This window comes from Aquila chrysaetos, unplaced genomic scaffold (genome assembly GCF_900496995.4).
Source record: "Aquila chrysaetos chrysaetos unplaced genomic scaffold, bAquChr1.4, whole genome shotgun sequence".
Taxonomy (NCBI): Eukaryota; Metazoa; Chordata; class Aves; order Accipitriformes; family Accipitridae; genus Aquila; species Aquila chrysaetos.
This window is the reverse complement of record NW_024470347.1, coordinates 8,425-19,152: the sequence shown is the minus strand read 5'-3', so window position 1 is coordinate 19,152 and position 10,728 is coordinate 8,425. Positions and strand designations below refer to the sequence as shown.

General features: G+C 55.1%; 1 protein-coding gene across 1 annotated transcript; it reads left to right on the top strand.

Annotated features, from left to right (window-relative positions):
- Positions 1-516: 516 nt before the first annotated feature.
- Positions 517-10,125, top strand: LOC115337561 (the record flags this gene model as incomplete). Its single annotated transcript, XM_041121698.1, is given in 7 exon segments — positions 517-820; positions 4,977-5,309; positions 5,848-5,871; positions 5,873-5,943; positions 6,576-6,690; positions 7,139-7,318; positions 10,063-10,125. Coding segments are annotated over 7 exon segments (828 nt in total), but the record flags the coding sequence as incomplete, so codon positions are not given.
- Positions 10,126-10,728: the final 603 nt, after the last annotated feature.

Sequence of the window (10,728 nt, the reverse complement as noted above, 5' to 3'; positions counted from 1 at the left end):
AAAGCAGCAGCTCTCGATCCCCCTCGGAGGGGGCGACGCTTTCCCTGGGTGCGTGACACCCAGGAGGAGACAGCACCCGCCGCCGCATGCTCCCAGAAAAGGACTGGATTCTGCACAACATCCGGTGATGAGATGCTGGGGCTGTTTGTGCTCTAGAGGACCCCAGGGACCGGGTGAGTACATCCCCTCCTCGTACTTGGAGGATTTGGCACTACCAAGGACACCCTGGTAGGAACACAGGCCTCTCGCTCCCGCTGTGTGAACAGTGTGTGGCCTGGGGGAGTCGGGACAACTGCCGTGAACCGGAGGCCAAAGATCTGTCCTGGCCTGTATCCTGTTCATTAAAGAAATTGCGCTCTGTTCGTGAGGCACCTCTGGCTGCAAGATTGTGCAAGGCCAGCCGCTGCGTAACTTGTGGCAGGGACCGATGCTGGGGGCGTGAAAGCAACCGCGCTTCTGAAAACATAAAACTTCATTTACATTTCAGAGCACAGCTGAGCAACCCCGCTCCTCGACACTCTGCCATGTGCACCGCTGTGGCTGGGACCGGGCAGTGCTGCACATCCCAAAGGCCACCAAGTCACACCCATGTCCCTGCTGCTTTGCCGGGAGCTTCTGCGATGCGAGCGATGTTCTGGGAGCCGATCTCTTGGACTGCGGCTACTCCATCCCTGACCTGCAGCTGGTCAGGAGGGTTGTGTCCCAGGTGGAATTCTACCTCTCTGACGAGAACCTGGCCAAGGATGCTTTCCTCCTGAAACATGTCCAGAAGAACAAGATGGGCTTTGTCAGCATCAAACTGCTGACGTCCTTGAAGAAGGTGGGCAGCCCGTTGCGTCGGCCAGCCGGGGTGGGAAGTGGCCTCCACGTGGAGGGTGCCTGGGTGTGCTCTGGCTGTCTGCGGTGAGGTGTACGAGGAGGTCCAGGCTCTGCTCAGGCTGTCTGTGTCCCGGCAAAGCGCTGGTGGTGCAGAGCTGGGCCCTGCTCTCTGCCTTCAATGTGCTGCAGCAGTTCTCCAGCCAGGGAGGGTGGCTGGGGAAGCGGTGAGCAGTCCTCAAACCCCAGCCCCAGGGCTGGGTTCACCTCTTCTGCCCGTGGTTCCCCCAGGCTGCTCTGGGAGAGGAGAGCTCGTCCTCCGGCGCTGAGGCTCCTTTAGGTTTGGGTTTGGGGCTTTTTCTTTTCTTCCGTTTTTCCTCCTCCTCTTGAGCAGAATAACCCTCTGTGGCCTCCGAGAGCTGCGGGAGGTGGCGGTGCAGCTGCTCCAGGGGACGGTTTTGGGGAAGGACAATGCTTGGGGCGAGTCAGCGTGCGAGGCGAGACGCTGAGCAGCAGCGGCACCGGGAGCTGCGCCGTGCTGTCGCCGACGGCACTGCGCCTGCCCGGGGTCCAGAGCGGCTCCCGCCGCCCCAGCGGCACCACTGGGACTGCCCGAAGGAAGGGGCTCGGCCCCCCCCGACCCCCCCCGGTGCTGGGGGACCGCCCCGACGGGGACCTCACCCTGCACCTTCTGCAAGCCAGACCCGGAAAGGTGAGGCTGCTTCTTGAAGGTGCCGTTGGCTGCGTTGCTCCCGGGTTGTGGAGCTCGCCTGGGAAATGGGCAACAAAGAGAGATGAAGTTTCCAGGCACTTTCTGGCCGGTGCAGTGATCTGGGGTTTTTTGGGGGGTTGGATTTTTTTTTTCCCTTCTGATTTCCGCTCCCCCCGCTACCACTTCCCGGTCTTGCGGCTGCCCAAGGTGCAGCCAGACAAGGGGAGGAGGGTCCCTGCCTGGCCTGCAGCTCCCTCCCTCGCCATTCTTGGGGTGATTTTGCTGTGTCAGTGAGGCAAAGCTGGGCTCTCCGGGGCTGAGGTCGGTGGGACCCGAGGAAGGCTGTGATGGTCTTGAGGCTTTGAAGGGCTTTGCACCGAGCCCTGTCCCCGCTGGAGGGGACGCTGGTGGTGTTCAAGGCGAAGGCCTTGCAGCCCTTGTTGTCGTGTGTGTCCGTGTCCCTCCCGGCCCCCAAGGTCTGTCCTTGTCCCAGGGGCTCCGTGATGCTTTCTGCGTGGGGCCGCGTCCGTGAGTCCTGCAGGGACCTGTCTGCCCTGGCTTCCCCACCAAAGGGCTGCTTCCCCTGCGGAAGGGGAGAGGGGAGTCGTCCGCGTCCCGCCCCACCGTTGCCTGCCCCGCTGGTGGTGACTCGGCCGTGGGGGGTGGCTCGGTTCCCCTCGGGGCTCGCCGGCTCGGATTTGGGGCTCAGTGGGGCTTTTGCACCTCGTGGATGCTCTTTCCCGGTGCCCCCTGCGCTCCCTCCCCCTCCCACACAGGCACGGAGCGGTTCTGGAGAAGCAGCTTTTAATTGAAAAGACAAGAGAAAAGGTCCCATGCAAGCTGGTCTAACCCCTCCCTACCCCCCCTCCCCGGCCCCCCCTTCAACAAATACCCCCCCTCCTCTCCCACCCCCCACTCCCCCCATCTCCATCCATCTCATCCCTGTCTAATCCCCGCCCCCCCCCTCACACCCCCATGTTGGCTGCGAGAGCCCTGCGCTTGCTGGGTGGCATTGGCAAGGAGCTCTGCGCCTGCCTCTTCCTCGGCTTGTCTGCCACGGCAGGCGGGGATGGTGGCAGGTCCATCCCGGCATCCTCCCACGGCTCCTCCTGGGGCTCCATCCCGATGACGTTGGATATTTTGAGGCTCAGCATGATGTCGCTGAGCTCGGGGATGCAGTAGTCAGGGGTGAGCAGCTCCTCAGGCAGCGAGAGCGAGCTGAAGTCGCGGTCGGGGGTGGCTGCGCCGGTGCCACCAGCATCCTCGGGCATGGAGCTCCTGCTGGGAGCATCCTGGCTGACCCCCACCCCATCCAGGGAGCAATCCAAGAGCACTAGGGCCTCTTGGAGAGCCACTTTCTCAGGCGCTGCCTGAGAAAGTTCACCTACGGGCTCCCCAAGGGCTTGGTTGTGGGGGTCAGCGCAGGGGCCGGGGGGGACGTCGCTGCCTGGGGGTGCCCCCGCAGGGGTGGCCATGCCGCAGGTGTTGGTCTTGGCCAGCGGCCCCTCGATGTCCTCGTAGCTGGGGATGGACACTGGCAGCTCGAGAGGGGCTGGGGCCACCCCACTCCTCTTATTTTCGTAGGGTGCAAGGTATTGTGGTTGGCCCTGGGGGGTCCCTGGGGCTGCCCAGGCCAGGGGGGCCCCGCAGCCCCCGGGACCCCACAGGGCAGCAGCCGGCAGAGAAGCGGCGCCTTGGCCGAGCGTGGCGGTGGCCGGTGGAGGCAGGTCGGTGGTTGTCCACTGGATGCGGAAGACCCGGGGGTCGAAGAGGCAGCCACATGGAGCCCTCTGCAGACCTGTGTGGGTGAGGGGGAGCCGTGCTGGGCCGGGGGGACTCTCCAGGGGCACCCGCCGAGCCGGCCCCGATGGCCGACATCCCCCAGCTCTGGGCCAGGGGCGTGGGGAGCTTGTGGCCGGGGCGATCCCTACAGGGTGAGCTGCTGTGCCGGTGGGACGGGGTTGCAAATCGGGGAGGAGACTCCCTTCTAGGAGGTGAAACGGGAGAGATGGCCCCAAATATTTGGGGAATTCTCTGCAGAGCGGCTTTCCTGGGCACGCGTCACCCAGGCGAGGGCAAGGATGCTCACCGGGGCTTGCTGAACCCCCTGGTGAAAAGTGCCGGGGGGACGGGTGTGATGGGGATGGCGAAGGTGCCAGGGCAGACTGGGGTGCCATACCTGCTGGTGGTGCCTGGGGGGCCTGGGGTGTCCCCCCTGCCAGGGGTGCCCAGGCTGCAGGGAAGGGCTGCTCCTGCGCGGGCAGATGGCACAGGTTGGCTGAGCCTGAGAGAGAGAGAGAGAGAGACAGGAGCGATGGCCGGCGGTCACCTCCGCTCTTGCCCCCAAGAGCGTCCCGGGGCTGCAGGGGTTGGGGTCGGTCCCTACCTCGAGGGTAGAAGGTTCCGGGGAGCCCAAATGGCTGGAAAAGCTGGGGCGCCGGGGGGCCCCAGGGCCCAGGCAGTGGGAGCTGCATTGGTGGCCGCGCCATGGTCCCTTCTGGCTGTTGGCTGCTAAGGACTCTTTGGCGTCTCCCCGGAAGGAATGCGGGGGCTCCCTGTGTTCCGCCCCACCCCCAAGAGCCTCCCCAGCTCCTCCTGGGGAGGGAAAGGGTTAAGGGAGTCTGGGGTGCCCCCGGGGCCTACAGGCGGCTGTGGGTCTGTGGGTGCAAATACTCTTTGTTTTCAACAGTATTTTTCAGGTGGGGGAAAAAGAACAAGTTGATTCAGCCGAGCCGAGTGGGGACCAAGCTGCAGCTGCACCCGCAGCCTCCTTGCGCCAGATGGCAAATGCGTTTGTGACTATCGCCCATGCTTCTGTTTGCTGCGTTGACTGGAGTGATGCCGAAATAGGAAAAAGGACCTCGAGGGCGCGAAGGAAGGTCACGCGGTGTCGCTCGGTGGCCTGCTTTCCCCCAGCCCTGGCTCAAGCAGTGCTGCCAGGTCTTTTAGTCTCCTGATGGGAAAAGCAGCAGCTCTGGATCCCCCTCGGAGGGGGCGACGCTTTCCCTGGGTGCGTGACACCCAGGAGGAGACAGCACCCGCCGCCGCATGCTCCCAGAAAAGGACTGGATTCTGCACAACATCCGATGATGAGATGCTGGGGCTGTTTGTGCTCTAGAGGACCCCAGGGACCGGGTGAGTACATCCCCTCCTCGTACTTGGAGGATTTGGCACTACCAAGGACACCCTGGTAGGAGCACAGGCCTCTCGCTCCCGCTGTGTGAACAGTGTGTGGCCTGGGGGAGTCGGGACAACTGCCGTGAACCGGAGGCCAAAGATCTGTCCTGGCCTGTATCCTGTTAATTAAAGAAATTGCGCTCTGTTCGTGAGGCACCTCTGGCTGCAAGATTGTGCAAGGCCAGCCGCTGCGTAACTTGTGGCAGGGACCGATGCTGGGGGCGTGAAAGCAACCGCGCTTCTGAAAACCATAAAACTTATTTAGATTCAGGGCGCAGCTGAGCCACCCCGCTCCTCAACACTCTGCCATCTGCACCGCTGTGGCTGGGACCGGGCAGTGCTGCACATCCCAAAGGCCACCAAGTCACACCCGTGTCCCTGCTGCTTTGGCGGGAGCTTCTGCGATGCGAGCGATGTTCTGGGGGCCGATCTCTTGGACTGCAGCTACTCCATGCCTGACCTGCAGCTGGTCAGGAGGGTTGTGTCCCAGGTGGAATTCTACCTCTCTGACGAGAACCTGGCCAAGGATGCTTTCCTCCTGAAACATGTCCAGGAGAACAAGATGGGCTTTGTCAGCATCAAACTGCTGACGTCCTTGAAGAAGGTGGGCAGCCCGTTGCGTCGGCCAGCCGGGGTGGGAAGTGGCCTCCACGTGGAGGGTGCCTGGGTGTGCTCTGGCTGTCTGCGGTGAGGTGTACGAGGAGGTCCAGGCTCTGCTCAGGCTGTCTGTGTCCCGGCAAAGCGCTGGTGGTGCAGAGCTGGGCCCTGCTCTCTGCCTTCAATGTGCTGCAGCAGTTCTCCAGCCCGGGAGGGTGGCTGGGGAAGCGGTGAGCAGTCCTCAAACCCCAGCCCCAGGGCTGGGTTCACCTCTTCTGCCCGTGGTTCCCCCAGGCTGCTCTGGGAGAGATCATCCCTGAACTAAAAACTTCAGGGAAGCACTGGTGGTGTGATGTACAGGGAAGCTGTGTCTTCTTGCCATGGTCCGGGAGCACAGGGCACCTTCTCTGACAAATCCTGAATGGGGGATATTGCCTTGCCATGACCTCAGGTTGATGGGGTTGCAGCCTGCCTTGATGATGGGTTTAGGGTGGTCCCTGCCTGGGGAGACTCACAGTGACGCAGTGGCCCCCTCTTTCCCTCAGGTGAAATACCTGACGCATGACTGGTGGGCTGATGCTCTACACCCTGCAGTTCTCAGAGCTGCTGGAGGTGAACGAGGAGGGCACCACAGTGAGGCGGTGGGTGATAGCATATGTCCATACATTCTGTATGGTATGTCTAAATATTTTTTGGTTTTAATATTTTGTTCCAGCCACGGAAACTGCTTTGCTGCTAGATGACTGTAAAAGTGAGATTTGGTAAATAATTATTAGAAATCTTATGCTAACACTATGATTGAAAAAATAGACAGAAGTGTAGCCAAGTAATTAACTAGTAGAGGTAGTTACTCATAAGTTTTACAGTTCTTTGCTCTTGTGACTGGATGTTCCTGTACTTTAGATAAGATTAATATTGAAACTGACCATATAGGACTGAAACCATGTTAAGCTCCAAGATCAAAGAACAAGGATGACGAACAAGACTTGAAGGTCAGCCAACAGAATTTCAAATGGATCGGTGGTCGCAAAAGCAGCCCTTCGACTCAAATGAAGATCCATTGTGCATGATCAGATGTAGGCAGTACTATGATACTCAGTTACAATAATTTTTATGTATATGTATACTAATCTGATTAATATGTAATTAGTTACTCCATATAAGCTGTTTGTGCTGAAGCTGTGGCATGCACGCTAGGTGGAACTATCGCCCGTGCATCCAGCGCTGCAATAAAGAATGCCTACTTTCTAAAACTCCAAAATGAGTCTTGGAGAGTTTCTTCGACTGGCTTTTCGGTATCATGGGTCCCCATCCCCGAGTCCCAGCTGAGCATCCCCCCCAGCAAACTGCTGCTGGCCTGGGAGCTGCTGCCCCTGGAGCAGGACATGCTGCTGCTGCTCCAGAAGAATTTCCTCAAGACCATCACGAGGATGTTCAGCCCCTTCGGCACCATCGCCTCCATCCGCATCCTGCGGCCGGGCCGCAAGCTGCCCTCAGATGTGCGGAAATACACGTCAGACTCCCCCGAGCTGCTGGGCAAGCACTGCGCGCTGGTGCAGTACAAGAGCCTGGGGAGCGCTTCAGCCTTGAGGAGCCTTGAGGACCTCGGCCGCCAGAGCTGTCCGCGTGGCGAGAGCATCAGGGTGGTCCGGCTCTGCGGGAAGGGCTCCAAGAAGACACCCGGGGCCGAGAGGGAGGTGGCGGAGGAGCTGGTGGACCAGCCGGGTTGGAAAGCGCAGGCGACGAAGGCCGCGACCTTCCCCGACGGCCTCGGGGACTCCCTGCTCTGCAGCTCCCCGGAGTTGAACGGTGCCCGGGCATTGCCACCCCCTCCTCCTGCACAAGGACCCCTCGGCACCCTCCTGGCCCGGCAGCAACTTCAAGCCCAGCGGTTTCGGCAACGCCTTCGCTGGCTTGCTCCTCGCCAGCAAAGTCCTCCCTCCGCTCGGGACAGGCAGCTTCTACGGCCTCTGCTCCAGCCCTGAGAGCACCCGTGGCTGCGGCTGGGGGAGTGGGGTGGGTGCCTGGGCACCCGGGCCCAGCAGCCCCTCTCCAGATGCCAAACCTCTTGCCGGCAACCCTCCGGCAGCGACGTGGGTGCCTGAGCCCCTCGGCCTGCGGGATGCGGTGCTTTGCCTGCCCCACTGTTGTCCCAAAAGTGGGGTCGTTTACCCGGTGTGCAAAATGCCAATATAGACACAGAGCAGAGGTATTTTATTCCAATTCATGTTTACGCAAAGATGGGGGCTAGGTGGTAATCTGCAACGCTAGCACCCCTCATGCCTAAACGGGCAAGCAATTTATACAGTTCAGTTATACATATTCGATTTCGAAAGTTCTTGCCAAAACTATTACTGGGAGTCGCTTATCTAGCACAGTTTCTATTGGGCTAAAGTTTCCCTGCTTGGAATTAAAGGTGCAGTGTTCTTTTCTTCTACAGCGCATGCTCAAGGAGGGTGGGGGGGGTAAGTCTTTTTGGTGTGGAATTGAGTTGGTGGTCATGATCTCCCCCTGCCACCTTTACCTTTCCTCCAGTTTTCGAAGATTTTTCTGACTTCATGCCTATTAGCAATTATTCAACTTTTCAGCGCCTCCTGGGGTAGGATGTTCCCCTCTTATCAGTCTTTTAGTTCTTCTTCAGGGGCACAGTTGTTAGCAAGGCATGCATTGGTTATACAAAGGGGATCTTGTTTCACAAGACCTTTGTGGCCTTTTTCATGTGGCTTAAGTACATCATTTCCCCCCTTTGAGACTATGAGAACTCTTTATATGAGTCTCATAAGTCTCACTACTTCATTTTATCGTTATATATGCTCTAGCCGGGGCTTGTAAAACCAGTCTCTTGATAGAACTTAAAACAACACAAAGTATGATTGTAATAATGACAACGGTGATCAAAGTTTAAATTAGGTTTGCCAGCCATCCAGTGAGGGAGGATCCTGTTCCGTGTAATATTTTATTTAACCACCCTATTTCCATTGTTGTTCTTTTTCTTTCTTAGAAAAACTTTTTTCTAAGTCCGAAGGTAATATTCCCCAATATAAAGGATTGTCTGCTAACTCAGATAGATGGAGGGAGACAAGCGGTTACACTAACATTCTGGATTTGCCCAAAGGCCTGGATAAGCTCTAAAACCAAATTCTCTTGACCTACTGCTAGTACCAAATGGGATATTATAATATTCAGGTTCTTCATTCTCTCAAAGTTCAATGGTCTCAGATTAGCTGAAATTTGAGTTTCCCAGTCTGTGGCTGTCCACTTTTCCTCATCTGGTTCTGGTGCTCTTTTCACTTCGCGTGTAATGAATCCAGGCGTCCATTCCTTCTACTTTGGCTGCAGTATAGGTTTTCAAGTAACATGGTGTAAGGTCCTTTCTGCCTTAATCCAACAGGAGAGAGACCTTCTGATTTAGATACCTGTGTAGTGAAGATAAAGTATGCGAAAGAGAAATCAAATACTCTTTAACATCAGCCTGCCCTTTTATATGCGTTTGGTCTCCTGTGATGTTAGAAAGATTCATGGGATATGCTTTCCCATGAACAACCTTAAAAGGACTTACTTTCTCTTTGACCCTAGGAGTTACTCGAATTCGTAAAAAGAGCTGTAGGTAAAATTTCTACCCATTTAAGGTGTGTTTTCTTGACACAGTTTAGCAAGTTGCCTTTTAAGAGTTTGATTCATTCTTTCTAGCTTCCCACTTGATTGTGGCCTCCAAGGAGTGTGTAATTCCCACTTAATCTGTAAAAATTTAGAAATCCCTTGCATGACTTCTGCAATAAAATGAGGCCCATTATCAGAGGAGATTCCTTCTGGAATACCAAATCGGGGTATTATTTCCTTCAATAAGATTCTAATTACCTCTCTAGCTCTTTGTTGGTACGGCAAGGGAAAGCCTCTGGCCAGCCAGAAAAGGTATCTAGCAATATCAATAAATATTTATATTGGTTATACCTAGGTAGCTCTGAAAAATCTATTTGCCAGCATTCCCCAGGAGTTATTCCTTGTTTCACAATTCCTCCTATAACCTTTTTCCCAATTTTTGGATTATTAGCACAGCAGATGGTACACTTTTTTTACTACCATGTCTGTTACCCTTTGTATCTTTGGTCCAAAAAAATTTCTTTTTGCAGTTATTGTCAATGCGTCTTCTCCTGTATGCATCTCCTGATGTAATCTCTTGAGCAAAGTTTCCATCATTCTTTCAGGAACCCATAATGGCGTTAATGGTGTTATCCACCAACCTTGTCCATTTTTGGAGCAGTCTGTCTGTTCTGCTAATTAATCTTCCTTCTCAGTACATTTTGGTGGTGATAATTCTAAACGAGGCCCTGGAATTAAAGCTGCTTCAAATTTTGGCTCCTTTAGAGCTGCCTTTTTAGCAAGACAATCAGCCTTCCAATTTCCTTTTATAATTTCACTATTTCCTTTTTGGTGGGCTTTGCAATGCATTATTGCAACCTTTGGTAAGAGAACCGCTTGCAGCAGTCTCATAACTTCAGTCCCATATTTTATTGGAGTTCCCTGTGAGTTTAACAGTCCTCTTTCCTTCCAAATTGCCCCCAAATTGCATGCACCACCCCAAATGCATATTTAGAATCTGTATATATATCTATTTACTCTTTTTCCATGACTTAGTTCTAGAGCTCGCACCAATGCTATCAATTCAGCCTTTTGAGCAGATGTGTTGCTAGGCAGTGCCTTAGTCTCTAGAGGTGGGCATTTGTTACCACTGCGTATCCAGCTCTTCGTTTTCCTTCCAGCATATAGCTGCTGCCATCAGTGAAGAGCTCTACTGCCGCATCAGGCAGGGGTTCATCCTGGAGGTGTGGTCTGCTGGAATACACTTGTTCAATAGTGGTTAGACAATCATGTTGTAATTCATCAGATTCTGAGATTGGGAGCAAGGTGGCAGGATTCAAAGTAGAGATCAAAGAAAGTGTGACATCATCTTTTTCCAGTAAACACAGCTTGATATTTTGCTAATCTACTTGAGGAGATCCAGTGATGCCCCTTATTGTCAAGGAGGGATGATACAGCGTGAGGTACAAACACGGTAACTGGTTGGCCCAGTGCCAGTTTTCGAGACTCCTCAATCAAGCTTATAGTCGCCGCTACTGCCCTCAGGCAGGTGGGCCAACCTTTGCTGATCTCATCCAATTGTTTGGAAAAGTATCCCACTGGTCTCTTTTCATTCCCCAATTTCTGTGTTAATACTCCCAGAGCCACCTGCTGTCTCTCATGTACATATAATTCAAAGGGTTTTCTTAAATTTGGTAGTCCCAAAGTGGGAGCTTCCATCAACTTTCTTTTAATTCCATCAGAACTTGTACACCAGTCTGCTGTCCATTCCAAGATTCCCTCAGGTCCTTTTACAGCAGCGTATAACTGTTCAGCAATCAGTCCAAAATTAGGAATCCATAGCCAGC